This window comes from Macrosteles quadrilineatus, unplaced genomic scaffold, assembly GCF_028750875.1.
Source record: "Macrosteles quadrilineatus isolate MER2022 unplaced genomic scaffold, UCM_ALF_1.0 Scaffold_8__2_contigs__length_117827958, whole genome shotgun sequence".
NCBI lineage: Eukaryota > Metazoa > Arthropoda > Insecta > Hemiptera > Cicadellidae > Macrosteles > Macrosteles quadrilineatus.
In genome coordinates this window covers 38,978,689-39,003,868 of record NW_026542601.1, presented here as the reverse complement: position 1 = coordinate 39,003,868, position 25,180 = coordinate 38,978,689, and the positions used below count along the sequence as shown (strand labels likewise).

Sequence of the window (25,180 nt, the reverse complement as noted above, 5' to 3'; positions counted from 1 at the left end):
ATATTTTTTGTACAAATATTCTATAAAGTATTTCATACAGTAATCGACGTAAGTGTACGAACAATATATAGAAGGCTTCGTAACGTTAATCATCAATAGAGACAGGAGTGGGGGATTCTGGTCGTATTTCGATTATAACAACAGGCAGTGGAGTGGAGTACTGGAGTAGCGTCAACTGTAGCCCAAAGTCAAAGTCGTTGTTTGACAGATTGACATTTTCGGTTTGTGTTTTGAGGATTGATTGATTGTTGTTCGGAAGTTCAAGCAATCTTTGTTGACACTCTACCTATCAGGATTCTCTTCTTTTCTAACGTGAGTACATGGTTATTTTTTCCTGTTTGTAATTCCTGTAAATCATTTACGTTATAATCATTAATAAACATAGGCCTTATTCCGATTGATTTATAGTTTCCGCTCACAATGACTCACTCTAACCACACATGGCCTTGCTGCATATAAAGCCTTCATCTCAGACAGGAAACGAATTTGAATAGTAGGAATTGAATACTAAGTAGTTTGCACCTAGATTGTTTAATGAAAATCACCTAATTCTGCACATTGGCTTTTCGTAATATTTTAGTCATGGTTCTTATAACAGATGAACATAAAAGAAAAGAACTAGTATTCTCTGGGAGACCGTAAAAGGCAAGGTTGACTGTAAGAGGCCTTCCAACCTATTTCCTAGTAGGGAATGTGTTTTTATATTCTTTAAATTTACTAATTTGTTTTATTTTCAAAGATTTTTGGACTAATACCTGAAAGTAAACATGAAACTAAGTTAAGGTACCGTGTCTAACTTAGGCTTAATTTACAATAATAAGTTAGCCTACTCTACTTGGCTCTTATGGTTTTAGCGGTTCATGCGGTATTATTATTTATGATATTTACCTGCTGACCATTAAAAAATGACGGTATTTATTCTGTATAGGTGCCTCCAAACGAATTTTCAATTTTGATATCTTACTTTAACTTATAGTTTTTTACCTCCTGAATCCAAATATACCATTTTTTTTTCACCGCTGATGAATATTTCTCAATATATCGCCGTAAAGACATACAACATTACAATAAACGAGGTAGGATGGATAACATTTACAAGTGGAATGAACTGTGGGTAACTAAGCCTAAGATACAGCTGACTGTTTTCAACCACACGACAAGTAACTGGAAGTATAGTGGTAGCAAAACGGAAGTGCCGATGGAGACCAGGTCAAGTCCCTTCAAACGCACTCACCCCCACAGGTCTCCATCGGCACTCCCGTTTTGCTAATAGTATAACAACATTTGAACTTTATTAACTCTCTCTGATTCTATCATCAGCATTATGCCTAGTGACGTAATTTTACTTCACTACAACTAGAACTCAAAACAAAAATACTCATACTCATACGTGCTGTGTAGTGCTAGTCTGCTACGCCGTTACAAGTCCAGGTTAAGTGAAGAGAGTACAACATGGTTGATGAGAAGAAGAACATCGTTGATTAAACATGATAACATCGTTGTAGAAACATTTCAAGTGATTTTGTAGTCAATAATGTTTTCTATAATTGGAATTTCGTCACATTATGGAAATATAGATGGACTGGTGGACTAATTACATGTAAGTTAGTTCAGTTCTTATTTAGGCATGTCAGGGTGGTAGGTCGTGCTGTATCCTTGGTGACTGCATTAAGTGTTTTGAAGTTAGGTTAGATAAGGAAGGTAAAGTTTAGGTTATAATGTATCCAGATGTTAGTTTATGTCGCCTGCAGACTGTTTTTGTAAAATTAAAATCCTTAGAGAAAAACACTTCAAATTACTATTTTAAAAATGCTTGCATTTTTGACATATACTAACAACTTGATACATTATAACCTAAACTTTAACTTACCTAATCTAACCTACCTCCAAAGGACTTGATGCAGTCACCAATTCACATAAAGCACGACCTACCACCCTGACAGCCTTTTCTGACATCAAAAGGAGTTTGCTTACATTCTAGAGGTTTGGTTAGGTTAGGTTATGCTAGAATAAGTTAGCACCATTTTATTATGTAATTTTTAAACGGCGAAATATCTTATCTTACTAATATTATAAATGTGAAAGTTTGTGTGTTTGTTTGTTTGTTTGTTTGAAGTTCAATCACGCATAAACCACTGGATGGATTGGGTTGAAATTTGGCATGATGATAGCTCACATTCCCAATTAACATATAGGCATATTCTTATCTCAAAAATCCCTTCGGGCTCCGCCCCAGTGGCTCTGTAGTTCCAATGTTAACCTTATGAGTATTCACATTTAAAGGGAATTAAAGAATTTAGTCAGCTGTTTCAACTAAAAAAGTAGGTTCTATGATATACAAAAGCATTAAAAAGTTATAAGATTTACCAACAGGGCTAGTCTGCTACGCCGTTACAAGTCCAGGTTAAGTGAAGAGAGTACAACATGGTTGATGAGAAGAAGAACATCGTTGATTAAACATGATAACATCGTTGTAGTTGCACTATATTTTTTTGCATTTATGTAAACAGCTTGAACTAAGCAACAACAAACATCTGTGATAGGCAATGATAACTGTCAAAGTAGGATTGTTTACAGTTATGTTTATTTTTTAATGTCATGAATAATTTGTGATTTTTTGAATTTGTAATACTTTTTTTTCTTTATTCTTTAGGTGAAGTGGTAGAACATTATGGCTATGGTAGATGTGTAATACCATAGTATACCGTCAATATAAAGAAGCAAATTTGAACAAACTTTGTCCTCCCCCATTGAAAACGCAAAGCTTGAGTATAACTGCAATAAGTAATTTAAACTTATATGCTAACCCCGTACGAAGGACGGGTACTCTGCTAGTAAATCAATAAATCATTAATAAGGATAAAATACTGGTAACAATAATACATTTTATTAAATGTGTAAACTTATTGGTCTTAGAGAGTGAAAAGTCTAACTTAATCAGGTGATTTTCATATTGCAGAATCAGAGTTAGCTAATTAGTTGTCACTTCCATTTGCTTCACTATGATTGAAAACAATCAGCTGTTGGCTTACTTAACCCATAGTTCGTTCCACTTGTAAATGTCATCCATCCTACTGTCACCTTGTTTATTGTAATGTTGTGTATTATTACGGCGATATTTTGAGAGATATTCATCAGCTGTAAAAAATAATGGTATATTTGGATTCAGGAGGTAAAAAACTATAAAGTTAGATATCAAAATTAAAAATTCGTTTGGAGGCACCTATACGGAATAATTACCAAAATGACATCCTTGTTTATTAAAATTATGGAAGGAAGTAAGATAAGTTAAAGGCTTAAATAACTTAATTTTGGGCCTAATCTAAATTGAAAATAATAACAATGAAAATAGGCTAGTGTCTAAATAGTAAAATCTGGGTAATATAAATTTGGCCTTGATCTAGTTTAAATTTGTAAATTTGTGAAGAGAGCTTTGTTGTGGCTATGTTTATGCCAAAGCCTGCTAGTAAAAATAAAGAAATCAGCCTTTTGGCATAGAGTAGGCCTATAAGGCCTAACCTAAATAATTTAAGTTACTTATAAGTTTTAAAAGTTATTAGCCTAGGTAGCCTATATTTTACTCATGTTAAAATAATAGATAGACTTTTACTTTTTATCCAAGTTACTTAACTTATAACTTTAAACACAATATTGAAATTAAGCTTAAGTTACACTTTTACTTTGTGACATGTGTTACACTTCAAATTAAACAATAGGCCTACCTAATTTACTAAGTTAAGCCTCAAAGCTATCTCAAGAGCACAGGAAATAACAATAAGTTAGGCTACCTAACTTAAGTACCTACAGTCTATAGGCAAAGTTATTTTTATTGTGTTGTGAATTTAGTACCTAATGATCATTTGTATCAATCACATTGACGTTGTCTATTACATTTCAGTATAGCATATGTTTAAAAAGAAAATAAAGATTCTGATTCTATTACTTACCAAGTAACTTACCGTAACCATAGATAAAAGGAGTATAGACATGTCTAATTCTTTTAATCTATGCCGTAACCCAGTCTTTTGTACAAACTGCATCTCTTATATCAGCTCTTATAATAAGAGACAATAAACCGGTAAATAATTTTTTTACCAAAATGCTAGAACTTTTGTGCTTAATCTTAAAGTTAAATACACAAAGGTTAAATTACACGATACATGAGCAAAAGGCTGTGTTCTTGAAAACAATGGCCTTCAAAATACGTCAACTATCAGTTAATGTGTTAACTTGGCAAATTAATAATGATAAAGCATGGAATAGGTATTTTGTTTAATATGACTCCATGTCACAAAAACACTAAGTTAATCAAAGTGCATAACCTAATTTAAGACATCAAACAAAATTACTGCCACCATCTTTCCACTCTACCTCTGTAACTAAGTTACAAAATACATGATCATGGCCGATAAAATAAATACGGTAATCAAAGAGATAAGTAGTTACCTTTTAGTAAAGTTTATTAAAAAGTCTTGCATCATTAATGTAAATACAACAATAATTGCGGTTGTAATTATTACAAACCCATTCATTAGTGGTCGCTTCATAGGGTAGCCTATAACTTGAATTCTACTTCTTTGCCAGATCCAGTCCGAAAGATTGTGTCGTCAATTTAATAAAATAAATAAAACTATATAGGCCTAGGCTGGTAGGCTACTATTTACAGAATGTACACCTTTAAAAACCTTGGCCGTTAAACGGATGGCATGGCGGACACACTTATCTCACAAAGGGCTCATTCCAAAGTTCTTTTAACGAGTATATTGGTCCTAATAATTACATTTTATGAACTGTAAATTCATGAGGAATACTTTTTGAGATCTTAGGTTGAATACCATTGATTTTTGGAATTATGTATAGACATATTATATTTTTATGGAACAGCCAGTCTAGATTTTAAAAATACAAAACTTATTGAATATGTACGCTCACAAAGTGTGCGATAAGTAAGTTTAGTCTAATTTTATTTTTATTTTTTGGTTTTAGCAAATTTTCCTATAGGGATGGGAAGGGATGGGGGTGGAGATTAATTTAAGGTTAGGTTAAGTAATTTCAAGTAGACACGTCATGACTTTCTCTCAGTTTTGCTGCGGTTTTTTGCGCTAAATGTGACCTTTACTTTCCCAAGATCACGCTGTATCATTAAATAGTTCCATCTAAGTTAGCTACCTACTTATTACAGTAGGTGGTCAGACCTAGACCCAGGACCGATATTCTTCTTCATTTTCATGTCCCCAGAGGCCAAAAACACTAAGGTATTCGTTAAAATTTTTAAAATTTTTATATATGTGACTTGTCATCCTGATGGAACAGCTGAAGCCAATTTTATTGTTAGTTCTGTACGCCACACTACAGAGGTTGTGTTTTGTTTAAAATATGTTTTTTGCTATTTCAGTCATTTAAAACCTTGTTTACTGTAGGCGAGAGTTAAGAAGTCCTCTGAGCCCTGGCCTATTCTAAAAATGTAGGTAGGCGCTTGCTATTCGACGGCTAGGCGCGCCGTGCAGGTTAATCATGTTCCACGCGGCAGTCAAGGCTCACATCCACTGTGTTAAAACGAAAAGAGCACCTGCAAATACCGCGCGGCAACATACAAACATTGCTGCATATCACTCTGGCTCAGAGGACTTCTTAACTCTCGCACACAGTACCAAATGATCTAATCATAAACAGTAACTAGTCTCCTGGTTACATAACCAGATAGTAAAGGACAAATTATGAAAATAACCCTAAAATAATAGAAACAAAATTCCATCTACTCTAGTGATCAGTGTCGACGTATACATGAACTAGACACCAAAAACAAGCTTCAGAACAGTGGCGGATAGCCTATACAGTACTTTGGGGGGGGGGGGGGTGGAGATTAATTTAAGGTTAGGTTAAGTAATTTCAAGTAGACACGTCATGACTTTCTCTCAGTTTTGCTGCGGTTTTTTGCGCTAAATGTGACCTTTACTTTCCCAAGATCACGCTGTATCATTAAATAGTTCCATCAAATTATAAAAATGTATCTATTCAAGCTAAATGAAGAAAATATCTCAATTACTACTCACACAAAAGATAAGTTACTACGGCTTGCAATAAGTTGTCCTTTCAGTTTACCTTTGTCAACAAGTTTGGGTATCGAAGAGAAATCAGTAGCCTGATTAATTTAAATCATATCGGTTCTTTCTGATGGTAGCTCAATTCGACTATGTTCGTCGTTAAAAAATGATCATTTTAGCGAATTTCCCTATAGGGAAGTAGCTATTACCGTAGGTCTCATGGTAAGACCTAAGCCCGGGACCGATTTACTTTTTCATTTTGATGTCCCCAGAGGCCAAAAACACCATTCGTTCAAATTTTTATATATCTATATATAGAGATATATACCGGTATATATATATATATATGTGTGTCCATCCGCACGATAACTTGAGTAATTTTTGTCCGATTTTGATAAAATTTGGTTTGAAGGTGTAAGGCAGGATAAACTTGAATGAGTTCGCGAACCAGCCTGATCGGACTATGGGAACGGGGGTTTATGGGGTAAAAATCGGTTTTTCCCATTTTTGACCCTAAAAACACAAAATTTCACAATTTCTCTTTAAACCATTTTGTAGAGCTTAAAAAACAAATAATTTAGTATATTGAAGCGTTATTATGCGCCTAATTGTTACGGAGAAAATTCAAAAAAATTTAAATTTAAAAATTCCCATGTTATTCTTATGGAGAATAAGTCAACTGTTGTAGTTTGCTTGTTTATGAACATATTTTGATAAAATTTGGAAAATACATTAACTTCTTACTAAACCACAGTACCTTGTAACATTTTACATGAAAAAAAAACTTTTTTACCCTCCCTGTTGCAGCAAACCTAAATACTCATTAAACTAATTCTGTTTAAATAGGGAATAAATGTGATATTTTTAAGGAGACATTTTAGTTAATTCCAATCAGACAAATGGAAATTCGCTAAGTCTGCAGGTTTGCTGCGGCGGGGGTATTTAGCATTAAATTCATCTTATCTTCTTTATCCTAATGCACCTACAGCCAATTAGAACTCTAAAGTAACTGAACTATTTGTTTGAAAAAATATAGGTATGTAATCTTGACTTAATAAGCTTTGGTTTATGTGCAATAGTTAGATCAAAATGCCGACGAGTGGTCCAGTTTATCAGCCAACAACAGTGAGCTACGAACAGCAGAATGAGTGGTCTCGGCCGGGCAGCTACCTCAGTCAGACGGTTGGTGGTGGGCCACGCTGTGTACAGTGGGTTTTGCTTGCTATCGGGATCTTCTCACTGTCTGCAGGTAGGTTGTAGGCCTAACTGAGGTGGTTAGGTTAGGTTATAGTTTTTTCTAACATTCCTGTCAGTAATGATTTTTAGGCGGAGGTTAGTGTTTTGTTTTTCCAATGTTATTGATACCAAATGAGGCCACAACTCGTATTTTTAAACCTTAGCCCAATATGGATGAAGTATGACTGTAGAATTAGATATGAATAGATTTTTACAGTTACAAACCAGAGTGGGAATTTCAAAGCCAAGATGAGTAAACAATAACAAATGATTCAGATGATCATAGTTAATGACTATGAAATTGTTCTTTGGCCAAAATCTTTGTTAAAAGCCCTTGATCAAACAGCTGGGTCCAGTTTCAAACTAATAATAGGAATTTAACTTTTCTCAGAATCAAAACCGTAACCTTTTGATTTCCAGGGAAACACTATGTGGCAAAGTTGATCGCAGTCTATTTTTCGTACACAGCGGTGTATTTTATGTTGCTATACAACACCCCTATAACTATAACCACTCATAATGTCTTGGATGAAATCATTTTTTCTAGTCAGTAGTGTTGAAGGCCTCTTTTGTTGTAGGAATCATTATGGTAGCTGAAGGAACTGTGGATTTTACTGACAACAAACAGACGCGGCTGGAGGACGAGCATGGCAACGTAGCTCCGGCCAATGCGACAGGCGATGAGTCGACAGGCCAAGTGATCATAACCGTGGCGGGCGGACTACTGATAGTTATGGGCATATTGCTGATTGGTGAGTAGAGAACTGACAATCGTAATTAATCATATAGCCTTCTAATAAGAGATCATAATCCCTGGCATACCATACTAATAACAGGATATAATCACCGACATAAAAAAAAATACTGAAAATATAAAAAAGTTCATAAGGTCTGGAAACGCTTAAGTAGCGAGTTATGGCTACCATAAAATTTTTCTCAGAATTTGGTGCTGGTGGTTAGATTGAGGATTTTTTGATTTCGTATGAGCTACACAAGAGAGCTTGCCTCTATTTTTACTTTCCCTTATGTTATTTTACAAGACAAATGCAATGAAACAAGTCTCAGAACTGTAGTTTGAGTGGCTTGTGTGAAAAAGAGTGTAAAGTGTAAGATTATTTAAGTTAAAATGAATTTTTTATAGATGGTTGGCAATAATTCAGTTTAAATACTAATAAACAGATTTTTTGAAGATGAACTTTTAATTGGTAAGACCGCACTTTTCTTCTATGATTTTGTTAGCAAATGAATTTGAGTTGTAGTTGATATTTGGTGTAGTGCTTGATTCCTGAGGTTTGACCCGGAATTCACCAACGCGACGGGTCAGTAAGCTCTGTCCGAGTACAGAACTGTCTAGCTCAGTCCTTCGGCTGAGCTCCCATACTACTAATGAGAGGTCTTGTTCAATGACATTGCTCTTTTTACTGTGCCATATTTACACCCCAGTGAGTTGTAGTAATGTTTGATTGGGTAGTAGAATAACTATATTCCTTTACTAAAATTAAAGAGAAATTTGATCCTGGTAAAACTATATGTTCAAAATTTTTTTTAGTTTAGTTCTAATCTAACCCTATTCTACTCTGTATTTGGCAGGAGTGTACATCAGGATCGTAAGGCGGAGGAAGGGGTGTCCTTGTTTACCCACCAAGGAGCAACGCCTCGCTCGTCAACTGGACAATCAAGTGAGCAACGGTCAGGTGAGAACGGCAGTTTCTATCAGGGGTGCCAAAAGCGTTTCCAATGTTTCCCCCAAGCCAAATTATTCTTTTCACAAGCATTTCCAACATTAGTCCTAAGCCAAATGATTATTTTGTCTGAGCTTTTCCACCATTTTCACCAAGCCAAATTAGGGGTTTCTTAAGCATTTTTAACGTTTTCCCCAAGCCTGGCGATTATTTTATCAAGGGTTTCCAAAATTCACCCCAAGGAAACTACGGTTTATTCAGTGTTTTCAACAATTTACCTTAGCCAGGATTCTTGAATTCTTGTGTAGATTCTGCAGCCTTTTTTATAAGGTTTCTTACAAAATTCAAAACTATACAGTACACCATCAACCGAACTGACAGAACTGTTGTTTAGCATCGATGACAATTATTTTTGCATGTGATACAATGAAAAACCTGTGCACGAGTATGAATGTAAATAATGTCACGTTTGGTAATCATTGATTATTGTCATTTGTGCAAACACAATATGTGTACTCAGTACACAATTCATTACCACTGTTCCGTACAACACACGTCAGATTAATCAGATAAAACCTTAATTTTATTAGGCAAAATATTTAAATGTTTAACTATTACTAGCCTAGAAGAATTTGAGGCTTTAAACAGCAATCTTGACAGTCTGTTAAGGTTTACATACCGTATTGCACAAGTGCAGGTGCTCCAAATGTAAGTTTATAACCGGTAAGTAATTGATAACAGCTTATCAAAGTCATAATGTTTTTCTCATTCACTGCAAGTCTGGCACACAAAGATATTATTATCAATATGAAGTATGAACTCCTATAAATCTTGTATCATACCATTATAATCGTCAACAAGTGCTTTTATCAAAACATTACTCTCTTGCTAATTTCATATCCACTTTTTTTCTAAGTACTTAAATCATGCTTTAAATTTGTTGATCAAGTGCAACTTTTGTACCCTAAAGTTTGATAATGCGTTGAATTAAAAGTGCAATCTGTTTCTTACTCTTGCAGATTTTGTTAGTTACATTGGTTTTTAATGTTTCTGTATTTTTAATTGATTATCAAAATGTAATTTATAATATTAAATTTGCTAAACTCAAGTTCTAGTGCTTAAAAACATGAATCTAACTATTATATTGGTTTAAACAACTGTAAATCAAAATGTTTTAAATGCTGAAAAGCACAGTTAAACCCCTAAAATTTTTTACCTACGACCGTTTTTTAAAGTAGCCATTTCAGTTCAGTTCTTAGAATTGAAAAGTTTCACTTAACAGCTGTTTACTTTCAAATCAGCATAGTTTCATTTCATATCAGCATTAGTTTTTCTCATATCAGCATTAGTTTTTCTCATATCAACACAGGTAACGGACCAATGAGGTTCAAGTATTGAGAGTAAAGAATTAAAATTATAATGCTTCAAACGTCAACTATTCAGCTGATCAGCTGATCAGTTGACCAATTTAATTGTTGATCTGACTTGTTCCTGTTGATACTCGCGTATTCTTAACCTAAGTTTGTGGAAGTTAAAGGAAGGTAGATTAAACTGATTTAATAATGTCAGTTAGTGAAAGTGAAGTTGACGAGATGGAAATGAGAGAACAAACTGTTTATAATATTCTATAATATTCGATGATGAGATCTAACTGTAAATTAACTGTTTCACTATAATCATTCAGTTGTCAAAAACAAAATGCAAAATTTTCCTAAAATTGTACCTGATGCAGTATTTACCGTATGGTAAGAATGCTGCTAGCAGAACACATTCCCTGAAAAAGGTAACGTATTTTTTTAACGAAGTTTTACAGACATGTAATTACAGGAAATCAGCTGATTTTACAATAAGTCGTTGCATCACTTTCCTTTCATTGGCACTGACAATAAACGAAAACATAACCTCTCTAAGAAGTAATGAGTAGTGATTTTTAGTAATTAAAAACCAGATTGTTAGTAATTAAAAAACCGTCGTAGGTAAAGTAGTGTACGCAACTTGCGTTAATAGTCTTTACGACACTCGTAGAAGTTAAACTACTATATACAAACCCCTCTAGATATTTCTTCTTGAAAGCAGTTTTAAATGGTTTAATGCCCATTAATGTTCAATTTGATTTTATCATTAGTTTAATATTTTTATTCCCATCCAGTTGCTATTTAAATTAAACAATAAAATAAACATATTTAAAATAGAGTAACTGACATTAATTAAATCAAACTTTAAAGTCGTCATTTGCAATTAATGAATAAAAATATTTTTGTTGAAATGTTGAACTGTATCAATTTTAGGAGGAAGTAACCACAGTTATGTGAGGTTATCATATTGCCTGCTTTGCAGTGGTTAACCTTGGGAGTAAGGTGATATCACGGCCGCAGTAATTGACCTCAATTTGTCCAGATTTCTTAGACCTTTCACCTTTCTGCTCTTTATCATTACTTTTCGACATTGCAAATGGGGTATATACATGCTCGTATCATGAAATGAGTGTTAGGCAATGCCTATAGTATTTCAGCTGTTAATGTGGAATAATGTTATTATTTCATCATTTGAGATTGATTAACACATTTGTTCTGTCTTGATAGGGGATATGCTTGCAAATATTTCCCAAAATTAATTTGGTCTCACTATTGTAGCATTCTAAAATATATCTAAATTTTTATTTTTTGTACAATAGGCCTACACACAATGTTAAGGTAAAAAAACTTATAGATACGGTAACAGACTTTTAGAGGCACCACCTAAAATTTTAAGAATTTTATTCCACTTTTAAAACAAGAGGAAAACTAGGCCTACTGTACAATTTGATGCTATTTTAATTTAAGTATTGCTTTTAGAAAGACGTGGTTTGTCATATAAAGAACTTAGTTTTTTAAAGTAAAAGTTTTTTGTGACAACGTAGTCTAAGCACATTTCACATCATCTATTATTTTTGTCAATGTTTGCTTCTTTTGTTTAGTTAATTCGCTTGTGGGTATTTTTTATCAAGTCTAAAAAATGAAGTTAAGTAGCTGGCGATCCTGTTTCTCAGTAAATGATTTTCTCGCTGTATTAGTAAATTTTTTATTAATATGTAATTGATAAAAGATACCCAAACAAGTTTCACCTTATTTTCAGTTTGCCGCTTGATATTTTTGTTCCTTTTGTTAAAAAGCACCTTTTTAATGGTCCACACAGATTGTAGTTGGTAAAGGAATTTAAATGTTATTTTTAAGAGAAATTTAAATCCTGTAGAGAATTGGTTTGTGTAAGTTAAGTGATTAGGCCTACTAATAACTAAATGTTATCCACTCCAATTAATATTTGTCTGGTTTAATATTAATATCCAAAATATACATTCATAAACTTTAAAAAGCAACAAATTATTTAGTGGGCCTTATTTTGTGTAATAATATATCAGTGTCCCATAAATTAATAGCCAAACTCTGGGAAATGGGTTCATGGGTCAACAAATAAGGAGAAAGTCAAGAATTGTTCAAGCCTCGTCCATATATTTCATTTTTTATCCTTGATCTTTTCAAATACCCAAGTTTCAATTGTATTGAAACTTTGATCTCTATTATTAGCCATCTTGCACACATTTACGTCATATTACTAATTATTATTCACTATTATTTATTGGTTACCGTTTGAATAAATAAATAAGTAAATAAAACAATCTTTATGAATATCAATATATGATAACGTATAAGATTCCTTTTTCAGAAACAAGATTCTTTGTTCTATCTATTTTGACCTACATTACCATTTTCTGGAGTTGTACACGTTATCTATGGGCACCCGTATACTGGGTGTATATAGAGTCATTGGAAAGATTTTGTGCATTTCCATGGGTCAAAACAATAAAAATTATTGTATGAACATGGGTTCAAATCGTAGGCCTACCAATCAAAATGTTTCACCTGTAAATCTTTACTTTGAGAGCCCTGGGGATCAAATCCTCTGTGTGGACCTGAGTTTTTGTTACTTTTCCCCATCATGCCACTTAGTGTTAGCGTTGTGTCAGATAATGACTGTGAACCCATCCACGGATCTGTTGGTGGCTGCTCAGTACGGACCTGTATCGGAGATCGCTTACCAGCCGCCGCAGCACGACAGCGAGGAGACGCGCAAGTTGATGGCCAGCGACAACAAGGAATGGTAAGTTGCAATGAATACTGAATAGTATCTGCAAACTGACACATACTTTGTCTCATTGGTTTGACATTGAAATAGAACATCCTACTACTTTCATGAGCAAACAAGTTGAAACAGTTATACTGTGTAACTAAAATAAGAATCTAAAGAAGTGACAGCAAGCAACCTGTAAAGTAAAATAATTTAATTTGTTTACAGCATAAAGAGATAAAAAAACAATCAAAGATTCAAAATTCCTTTATTTTACTATTCAACCAAAACCAAAAACTACGATTAAATTTACGATAACCAAAGCACAAAAATGTTGTACCAATATTTTTCTTCTTGAATTAATTCTTTAATGATTTTTAATATACATGTGATGATTAATAAGTTTGGTTTATTTTTCTATAGTAAGTTCTGATGAATGTTTTAAAATGTTAAAGCCTGGAATCATTCTTGATTTTTTCATGGCTTGCTGGACACCTTGCACACTTAGAAGTTCTTTAGGCATTTTGAGATTACGAAAGCCGTATTTTAGTCGTAAGTAATTGTCTAGCGCTCGAGAGAAATAGTCACATGCTTGCCAGAGATAACGGGTAGCTGTCAAATTAGCAAAGTCATGCGAGCATTAATCATTCATGGGTTTCCAACAAAAATAACCTGCTATGGTCTAATTTTATCCTTAACATGCGTGTCTCATTGATTGTATAGTTTAACTTCCTATTTCCTACAAACTATTATAAATGTAAATTTGTTTATGTGTGCTTCTTTATTTATGAAGCGGTAGTTTATTGTGTAACTATATTTGTTTTTGACTGGCGACGTTACGTTTGAAAGTGGTATTGTTTGGATTCATGTTTTAAATTATTCTAGTAACTTGGTTTACCGTACTTGACATTTTTTTATCCCTTACTGATAGTCTCATAAGATAATTTTTACTTTCTTCCCCTATACTTATTAGCCTATATGGAGAAAGCAGGCTATTTTTTCAAAATTTTACAGTTTGAGATTCGGTACAAAGTGGCTTTTAAAGTGATGTGTGTATGTGTGTGGATGTTTGCAGAGCCACGGACTGCACCTGTGGTCCGATTTTGATGACATTCAGTATGAGGGTCCTGGTCCTACTAATCTATGGTACCTCCAAAAGTTTTTCATTTTAGAAATTTTGATTTTTAATGCTAATGTTTCCATAAATCCCATAAAAACTGAAAATTTTGGTATTTACAAAATCAGCCTGGAAAATTTTGATTAACATTTAGTATGTTATGGTCCTTACAAAATGGTTCACCTCCAATGCTTTAAAAATATAGTTAAAAGATTTCAATAGTTGTTGTGATTTTTCTTTTTTTTAACCATGCTACACTTTGTCTAACAGTTTGTTACACTCCAAAAATTCTGTTTACTGAAAATTAGATTGTTGACAAGCTAATGGGGGAAGTGTCAGTTTGCTGATTCGATTTATGTTCTAGTTTTGTATACTGTTGTGTTGTTACATGGATACAAATAGAGGGGAACTGTACAAATTCAAGAACTTGATTGTAAAGTATCGAAGTTTAACCAACATAAAATAGCTTTTATTTCTGCTCATGTGTTAAAAGATGTCATGACACAGCTTAGAGATATTTGAAGCTTCATATTGTACAATAATGTACTGTTTTGAGAAAGAGAACAGTTTTGAAGCAAAAATTAAGTAAGCCTCATCTATTTTATGAGAGTGATATTACTTAATCTAAATGTATATATCTGTATTTTTTTCCTGAACTATCCTACAATTAGAAAGAAGGTGGGTGTCACAATGTTATTTCATTCACTAATCCTTAAGTTTTCTTTTGTTGACCTACTCTCAGGCATCAATATTTTTCAAAACCTGCTTCTTTCTGTGCCCCAGTATAGTTATGTTACAAATGTGATTTTCCAACATATTCATTGTTTGGTTTTGCTACCTTAACTTTAACTCTTAGTTTTGGTTTATTAATATTGAAATATTGGTTTGAATGCAATGTATGAGTCTTTTTGGTGTTTTAGTGTGGTTTACTTTATTCTAACAATCTCTTTTGCCCCCCTATATATGTGAATAGAATCATATTTCCTAAAAAATCCTTTGACTCCTGACTTAACGCAACATTATCTATATCCTACAGATTAATCTTTTTAAGATTTTGTGTGCTTTTTACAAGTGTGTGCACAAACTCTCCACTGACCTTTTAAGGTATAATTCCTGGATCAAAGACAAACTAGAATGTCACGTTAAAAATTCCCACTCAAAAGTTAGGCTACCTGTAACAGTTGTCATTATGATTTTTTCACAACACTTTTTTGTTATTTTGATAACATCTGTTTGTAGGTGCCTAAATTTAAATTCAAGATTTATAATGCAACTAGCTTTTACCCGCGGGCTTCGCCCTGTTTGACTTCATAACAGTGTATTAACAAAACTATTGATTGCCATACCGGTTTGAGTGGCATTCCGAAAGGCTTTTCATGGTTACTTTGAAGAACAACATTGGACTTAATTAACTGTCAGGGCAGAGCCCTAGTAGATTATTTAAATATAAGCTGACTATGTCCTTTAAGCCTGTGGTTATTGGCTCTAGTATTTTTCTTAAAAATTACTGTTATCATTGATAGATAATAAATCGTTCTTTTCAAGGTATGGATTTTAGAATTTACCTTATGTACAATACTTTCCATGTATTTTTGTCTGTAACGACTAATGGAAATTTTCTAACGGAAATTTTCAAAACTGGTTTTTTTTCTTGATCTTCCCCTTTTCCCTCTACCCCCTGTTGTGTTTCGTAACCCACTAACGGTGTGTTGTGTTATCTCACCGCAGCACCGAGGAAAGTGAACGCATGCTGGAGTCCGATCCTCGAATTGTTCTGAGGCCGCTCAGTCATACGGAAGACGCTTAATTTGTCAAGGTAAGCAGCAGTGTTCGATAGTTATGTCTATCTATAGTTACTCAGCAGTCGGGTGGCATACAAGTCGAATGCCACTTCAACTGAGGTGCAAGTTTGCTATGTTGCCAGTTTTAGGTTAAAAAAGAGCGTACAGTAGACTTTCGATTATCCATGTAATGGCTGAGTGATCACGGCTAATCGAAATTGTAGACACCTAACCTAAAATGCCTGCAAAATAACCAAAATTGACTTTAAATTAATTAATAGTTATGCTTTGACAAAGGTTTAGGTGGTAATAAAATGTTTTGGATTCAGTTTTAAAAACTTTTTAACACCTTTTTTTACAACTGAATGAATGAATGTTTTTTTATTTCTGAAAATTACAGTTACAACAATACATAACACAAGTACAAAGGTTTTTACATGTATAACTTTTTATCAATAATAGATAAAAATATACAGTTTATGCAAACCACTATTAGATAAACTTAGAATAAAAACTTTAATTTTAACCGTAGGCCTAAGCATCAATGTAACTAAAGAATCCTTGTCATGAATTGAAAGTCATACTCTACGCTAAATAACATATATAAACTAAACTTTTTAATGTATACACATGTTAAAGCAAACTACAGTAGACTCCCGATTAGCTTGGGTAATGGGTGGCTGAGCAATCGTGTATAATCGAACTCGCGGATAAACCAAATCTAACCTAAAATACACTAGAAATAGTTAAAAACGATTGTGAAAGCAAAATAAGTCCTTCCTTAATAACCTTTAGGCTACTGAATGTTAGGCTTAATAACGTGAAAGACTTCAAATACAAGATTACAGTACGTACCTTTTATTAAACACACAATTATTTTACAAACAATATTTTTCACATCGGTAAAAACAGTCCAATACGTGAGACAAGTGCACTATACTATATGCCTAATGTCGAAGTTGCCGTCTTTATTAGCTTCGAGGAAAATATTCCATTATCGATTTTTGTTTCTTGGCATTTGCTTCCTTTTTAACAATGGTTGACCGAATTTTTCTCAGCACCATGAGATTGCACAACGAAGTGTTATGTTCCCCTTCCAAAAAGTCCAATAGTCCCTCTGTATAATGGCGGGCAGTTGCGTACGATATTTTTGGCTCGGCAGCGGCTTCTTCTTCTTAACTCTGGCTCTCAATTCCCAGAGCATGTCTCAATATTTCGCCGTCACTCACAACTTCGGATGACGGCAATCCTAAGTCAATATTCAGCTAGTTATTGATGTCTTCAATGTCGACATTTTCTCCACAAGGCACGGTGTTGGCTAATGCGGCTAAGTCAGCTGGGGTGTCTTCCTCTTCAAATCCATGAAAATCTTCTCCTCCTACGATATCAGGAAGTATTTTCTACCAAGGCGTAGTAAGTGTGGTTGATTTTACTTTCCCCATCTCGTAAATCGCATCCAAGATCGTGAAATTTGATTTCATAAATGTCATTAAATCATTTCCCTCTTCAATGAATTTATTTAGAACGTTCAAGCGGTAGTAGCATTTGATGTTGGCGATAACACCCTGATCCATGGGTTGTATTAGAGCCGTTACATTTGGTGGGAGGAACAAGGAAGTAATTTGCCCATCTTCTGACTGCAAAAGTCCTTTTGGGTGAGAAGACTCTTAATCGAGAGTAAGAACAGTTTTTGGTGGAAGGTTGTTTGATTTTAAAAACTCACGAACTTCAGGACAAAATTTCTTGTGAAACCAATCATGAAAAATGCCTTTATGCATCCATCCCTTTTTCTGATTGTAATAATGTACCGGCAAATTTACAGCTGGAGTACCTTTAAAAGAACAAGGTTTCTTTGCTTTCCTATTACAAGAAGCTGAAGCTTATGTGTGCCAGCAGCGTTTAAGCAACACATAACCATAATCCCTTCTTTGCTTGCTTTGTCACCAGGTGCACTTCGTTCATGTTCTGCCGCAAGTGTTTTTGAAGGGAGACATTTCCAGTACAGCCCAGTTTCGTCCGCGTTATAAATTTGCTCTGGCAATAATTCGTTGTTGGCTACATATTTGTTGAAATAAAGGGGGAAGAGCCGTTTGGGATAAACAATATTTTGGTTAACCCGTCATATGTGAAAAATAGCCTATGGGTTATCAAGGTGTGAAGGAAAAATGAATTTAAAACAATGTCTATATAATACAGTGTTTTATTTCAACTCCAAAAATGTTAAAATGGGTTAGAAAATACTTTTAAATAAACCATTGAAGCTACCAAAGTATATTTTATCCCTGTATTATTTTATGGAACCGTTTCGGTTAACCCAAATTCAGTTAACCGGGGTTCTACTGTACTATACTGCATTCACAAAATTTAGGCAGTTTGGTTGAGGGGAAGTGATTTCATTCCCTACATTTCGCCCTAACAACAACCGACAGCTGATCAGCTGATATATATATGTATTCGGATAAAAAAGTGGTGGGGGAACCCAGGAAACATTCCCTTTAAACTGCCTACATTTTTAGAAATGGGTTTTAAAGGGTTGTTGCTGGGATTTTCTACCATGATTAAAAGTTTTCATGGTGTTTAGATCGGGAATCTCAGGTGATAAGATAAGTTCTCTAGCTAAGCCAAAGCTGGAAAATCACAAAAGATAAGTGTATAGTAAACAACGATTTGTAAACATTTTTTTTTTTAAATTAACTTGTTGCAGAGATAAACAGGCTCTTGAATCCATACAGCTTTTACAAGTAGTTTGCAAGTAGTTGCAAGTAGTTTGTATTCTAGCCGCTTCTTACGGTTATGGTTCTTAGTTGAGTCATAAAGAAGTGTTAATGTCATGCAATAAAGTCATTTATGTTATCACTTTCCAACTTTTTAATGTTGGCATTTTATCTCTTTTAGTTTGTTAAACGGGTTTTAACTTTGAAGCATCTTTTTTATTACTAAGACAGAATCATTTAAAATTTGGGTCTTTGTTTCTTGTGAGGAGTGGAATCCAATCTGAGCTTGGAATTAATATGTGGGATATTTTTTGCTTAGCATATTTTCTGGTGAAACACTAAAGGAATAAATACAGTTTAAAAGATTTCTTTAACAAGAACACAGTTGTGTGCATTTGTTTGATCAAATTTTAAAAGTAATAAAATATACATCATTTCTGTTGAATCAAAGACTGTCAATAACCAATAACTAATTGTCCAATTGTTACCAATGTATACAGATTAGATGGTTTTCAGAGAATTTGAATACATATAATAGGCTAGGCATATTAGGAATATAAGTGGCAGTTAGCGGAAAGTTTAGGTACAGTCCTAATCATCACTTTTCTTTATGGTTTTTGGGTCGCTGAACACGAATATGAGGTTTGCTGACAGATATTTTGCCCGGAACATTGGTTATTTTGTGAAAAACCTTAAAATTTGGGCACTTTTTTTGGTTTTTCGGGCAAGTCTCGGTAAGTATGGGTTTTTAAACGGCAGCATTTAGCAATGTTTTTAATTTTTTGTAGTTCTGGCCTTTTTTAGTGTGCTCTAGTGGCGAAACGGTTCGTCGTAGAAACAAACATTATATAGGAAACTTGTAGTAAATTTTGTCATCTTTAACTTTACAAAGCAGGATTTTCTCAAAAACCCATACTTACCGAGATTTGCCCGAAAAACCAAAAAAAGTGCCCAAATTTTAAGGTTTTTCACAAAATAACCAATGTTCCGGGCAAAATATCTGTCAGCAAACCTCATATTCGTGTTCAGCGACCCAAAAAACATAAAGAAAAGTGATGATTAGGACTGTACCTAAACTTTCTGCTAACTTTCCTAATATGCCTAGACTATAAACTAAAACTTTAGGCAAAGAGATGACAATGTTTCTTATTTCATTAATCTATTAGAGGGTAATTTATTTATTTATAAATGACATGTAGGGATCAATGAGACATTGAGATAACGTAGTCTCAATTATCTAACCTAATCCAGCTACGGAATTCGAATAAGCAGGAAAGTAGGAATAACAGGAAAACAATGAAAAACATTACGAAAATGTTAAAATCTACATTTAAACGTTGGATACTTTTAAAATACAAGTTAATTCATTACATATTTAATTTTAAAAGTAAAGTCCAAAACGTTTTTGTACTAGGCTTTATTTTATTTGTCTTTTAATTTTGATGGTTTTACCTGTTACCCCAGATCTTCTAGCGGTTGTGACAGTTGGGTGAAAATTAATTGTTAATTAACTTCTTTTAACTGGAAGGTATAATAATCAAAACCGTTTAAGTTGTTTATTTTTTTCAGTGTCACCAGTTTCTCCAGCTTTTTTCCAGTAAACAAACGGTTTGCGAAAATTAACATTGCCTCTCCTTTTAATTGTGTTCCTGTGTTACAGCCGATCCCTGTCCGTGGTGGAGGAGGAAGGGGAGAGAGAGGTTGAGGATGTAGGCGGAGGGAGGGTATCGAGACGCAACACGCCTCCTGTAGTCAAATATCGCAATCGTCTCGCAGCCATGCGCGCTCCTCTGGCTCAACACGAAGACATCACCCCTTCTCTGCGCTCTTCATTTAGCAGTATCAATTTTGACTCGCCGAACGACTCTATTCGCTCTTCGCTTCTGGAAAGTTCGTCCGAAGGTGAGGAATTGACAGAGTCGGAAGTTTAAAATTACTCGACTGAATCGGTTGATGCCGAGAGACTAATTTTTATATGCAGTTATTTATAGTTTTTATTTATTTAAATTTAAATTTTAGCGTAGGTTTTGTATTTAGTTTATATAAGGGATTCATTCATGTTTTTGAGTGGTTCAATGTTTTCAAACATTAACGTTGGTGTTCACATTATCTAAGAACATTTGTAGAAATCTAAACTTGTTTTTAGGTGTATACGTCTGTCAAGAAAAAGAGAATTCCAAACATTAAACAGAATTTTGTAATTTTGTTACCCTTTTGCCTTTTACTTCTTTTACCATAAATAAAGATGTGAAATGCTCACAATAATTCCATAAAAAATATATTAATCAATTTAAAATAATCAAAACAAAATATCACTGTGTAAACATTTACTTTTTTGCAAAAGTAAACTTAGTTTACATGTTTTTAAAATGTTCCTCCAATGTTTTAGAAGTGATTCAACTCATCAACATGAATGAAAATTTTAGTTTTAGGCTATGTTTGCTGGTTATTTGTAAAGCACAAATGTGTATTTTATAAGTTGCAAGAATTTCATTATCTGAATAATCTCAGTTCCATTCATATTGTAAGTGGCTAGCTAGTTTTGGCCGTTTGTGTAAAAATATTTGATGATACATTTTAACCAAGAAATGATCACTAAATTCGTAGTTAGTAAATTTATAACTTTTTTAATAGTGTCCTACTATTTAATTTTTTCATCAAGTTAGATAAAATATTTTTATGTATTCTTCTTATAGTGGTAGACAAGCTATGACAAACCAAAGGGTATGGTCCGTGGCCGTGTATTTTTTATCGGTGAGTTTTTCGATCCTTTATTACTGCCGCTCGACTGAGTTTATATTATAGAGGATTAGAGGGCTCAATAATGACAATTAATTTTCTTAAGTACTATAAATATATAATTATACTGTATAAATATTATTAAAACAATGTGGTTTTGTGGTCTATCTAAAATTCCGTGTAAATTTGATACTGAATTCATGCAAATTGATTATTTACACATTTTATTAACTTTTAAATATTGTATTGTTGTTGTAAATAAAAATGCAAAGATTTTGTTCCATTTGGATGAACCTTGGTATATAATTAAGAAGGGGTTTCAGATAAAACACAATACAACACACAATAACACATTGTTAATTTTTTATTTAAATGATATTAAATAAAATTACTTTTGTTATTAGGCTCCCTGTCCCCTTTAGTGTTAACTCATTCTAGTGGTAGTTTTAAAGGATCGGCCGCCAGTGGTTAATAATTGGCTGAGGACACGGACCCAACTCTTTGGTTCGTAATAGCTTGAAACTTCAGGGTAGAGCAATTTCAATGAAGTTTGTTTTCTTGTGCATGAAGATTCCTAGTTACTTGTAACTACATATGTAAATAAAATCATACATATTATTGATTCTAGTTTGAATTAACATTTACTGTCTAATAAACAGTGTATATAACACAAATCTGTAAATTTCTCAAAAGATGTTTCAAACTTTATTTTTATAAGTGTCTAAAGAACTGTGAATCAAAATATTTAACTAACACTTCTTATTTTAGAAATATTCAACGTATCTGTAACTAGTTCCTTAGTAGAGTATTGATCTAAAAGAAATACATTTGAATTTTAAATCAACGTTAGAAATTGTATATAATTAGTTATTTTGTTTTTGGTTTACGATTAAATATAACAGTTCTTAAGGCACAGATTTTCTTGCACAAATATTTAGTTCATCTGTCTGTTACCCATTCCGTTCATTAACCGTCCGCTCTTTTGATGCACTGATGTGTTTATTTAATGTAATATTACCTCGTTCTTTCAGAACAGTTTGTGTACTTAACAAAACAATAAGAATAAAATATTGATATATTATGAGACATTTACTGAAAATCTACCATTGGAATTTGGATTTGTCCATAACATTGTCGATTTTTAATATCTCCGTGTCCTCTGCTTGGTAGTCAATGAAGTAATGGAGATTCTGAATTTTTGTAATGAAGAAGTTTGCAAATTTTTAGACAACTTATTAAGCTTTGGATCGTCTTTCAAGCAAAATACAATGTTTTATTTGCTCAATCTGCCATACCTTGTAAACAAGTTAAAGGTTCTAGACTATTTACTTTCATCCAGTATTCAAACTTAAACCAGCTTTTTACTCCTGAGCTTGTATTATAGATGGTAAATTATAGTATTGCAATACATATTTTTACACCAATGTGTATTATAGAAAGTAGCGATATTATTCAAATAAGAATTTGTATTTGTATAGAATAGGAACAAATTTGTGTGATTTTGTTTGCTTTAAACTTTATTGATTGACTTTTATTTATGTTTTTCATTTTTAATAGTCTAATGATTTTGTTCTAAAATTTCAAGTTTTTAAAACAAGTTGAATGGTATATTAATGTTTTTATACAAATCGTTTTTATTTTATTCGATATTAGATGTATTTTACATGTATAGATTATATTTACTACATATTTTAATTGTCTATATTTACCTATAAAAGTTAATTAATGAGAACTACCTTTGTAATATTTTAAAGTACATAACAGCATTTTAGAAAATTAGTTTTGTCGTAAGCTACCGACTTGTTATGAGATTTAAAAATTCTTGCTGTTATTCATAGTCCAGCTATAAACTGTAGTGTATTTTCATTCACATTAATAACTCATCAGTTTTATAAAATACAAGGCTATTGAAAAAGATGTCAAAATGTAGATAAAACAATCAAAGCACTTAAATGACATAAATAATAAGTTTTTTGTCTTTTTCTGCGCCATTGTATTTTATAATGTGTTTTGAAGGGAACAGTCCAAACCCTAGTCTTTGCTACTTAATATCATGTATGTTATGTTTTAATATCATGTTATTATGTTTAGAGTTTCAGCGATAATAATGCCATCTGAGTCAAGATCTGAGTTTTAGAATCAATCCCGCTCCGGCTCGGCATCGGAAGTAATCTTTTGATTTTACGGTGAACGCTAGATTAGCAACTAAGAATGGTTCAATTTTTCCAGACATCTTTTTCAATGACTATGTATTTATATAGATTTTCAATCCATATACTAATCTATATTTAACTGTGTTAATGTTATTATGCCATATACGAGAAAAATATATTAGAAAATAGTTTAATCAATTGTTAATTGTTACAATAGCACAGTTTTAGTTAGCTAAATTTAGTAGTCTCAGTATTTTAATGCATCAATGTCTAAACTAATGAACACATTTCTTAGATAAACTTAAAAGATAATTTCAATACGTAAAAGAATAGGTTTCTAAAATTGTTTTAAGTTGATAAACAAAATATATAATGCAAATGACTCCTAACAACACGAGACCCCCAGAGAAATTGGTCATATTTGTCTTTATTAACACTTAACACATTGAAAATCTTGAGTCGGTGGCTCATTTTGACTGTGAATCTCAAACATTTGTGTGTTGTGGGTTCACATTTCAACGGCCCACTGAAAATGTAACAGTACTGTTCATTGGTACTTGATTGGCTCACCCCTTAGTAGTTAGTTTGCTGAATACTTTCCATGCCTAGTCCTGAGATAAATATGGACAATCAAATACAAAATTAAAGATAGCGCAAAACTCTTTTTTTCTAATTTGGCTTTGGTAAATTATTGTTTAAGTTATTACCACCGAAAGACGAATCTTAGCCTATTTTTGGCTGCCCGAACAAGTTTTATGAGGTATATGCTATTAAGTATCATGTTTATAGACAATTTAAGGAATTTAAATTTAATGTTAATTCATTAACTCAATTAAGACTTTAGATATTGTTTTATGGAACTGAATGTCTTGTATACATTTTTTAGCAGATATTATATTTTACCTGTTGATACAATAGACTATTGTACACATTACTCACATTACTTGTTCTTAAGTTGGCAGGCAGTCTTGTAAAACATGCAAAAATTTGCTTAGACCACGTAATATAATGGAATATGTCCAAACATTTCTTACTGAAAATTTTAATTGACGAGTCGGATCAACAGGGTTTTGTTTATTAAATGCCTGAGTCGTCATAAATTAAGGTTTAGTTTTTTGTAAACGAATAAAATTAAAATTATAAACGGAGATAAAAGGAAAAATCATTGTAAACAAAGATTCAAATACTGTAATGATAAATGTAAATTATGCATTAAATGATTTTAATTTTTTACAATGTAATTTGTAACATAACATAACATATTATGTCATTTTATACCCGGTTCAAACAGCCGTGGCACCTGAGGGATTAGGAGACTCCAAGGGTTTCCATGGGGTCTCCTAATCCGTCAGGTGCCACGGCTGTTTGAACCGGGTACAGTAACCTGACTACCTTTATCAGATATTAAATAATCAAAATACTTCCAACATAAAATTTTAAATAGCAATTACAATTGTAACACCAAATAATTTTCAAAGCAATCTACTAGACTAGTAACGAAGACATAGTTTTCTTTGTGATTAATTTAGAATACAATTCCATTTTGTTATGGTATGTGTTTTGGTTGTGATTTTTTTGCCGGACCAGCACGCTTCAGTATATAAAATATA

At 33.0% G+C, this 25,180-nt stretch overlaps 1 protein-coding gene across 3 annotated transcripts; it reads left to right on the top strand.

The window, feature by feature from the left end:
* Positions 1 to 160: 160 nt before the first annotated feature.
* On the top strand, positions 161 to 25,180 carry LOC129000807 (uncharacterized). Of its 3 annotated transcripts, none has more exons than XM_054427827.1 (7): positions 161 to 312; positions 7,124 to 7,293; positions 7,859 to 8,032; positions 8,871 to 8,959; positions 12,966 to 13,099; positions 15,912 to 15,999; positions 20,339 to 25,180. In XM_054427827.1, exons 2-6 carry the CDS (start codon positions 7,134 to 7,136, stop codon positions 15,988 to 15,990), a joined length of 636 nt encoding a protein of 211 aa, XP_054283802.1. In that variant the 5' UTR covers positions 161 to 312; positions 7,124 to 7,133; the 3' UTR covers positions 15,991 to 15,999; positions 20,339 to 25,180. The 3 variants fall into 3 exon arrangements, with proteins under 3 accessions (XP_054283802.1, XP_054283803.1, XP_054283801.1); XM_054427828.1 differs by having other exon boundaries at positions 8,871 to 8,974; positions 13,011 to 13,099; XM_054427826.1 differs by having other exon boundaries at positions 8,871 to 8,974.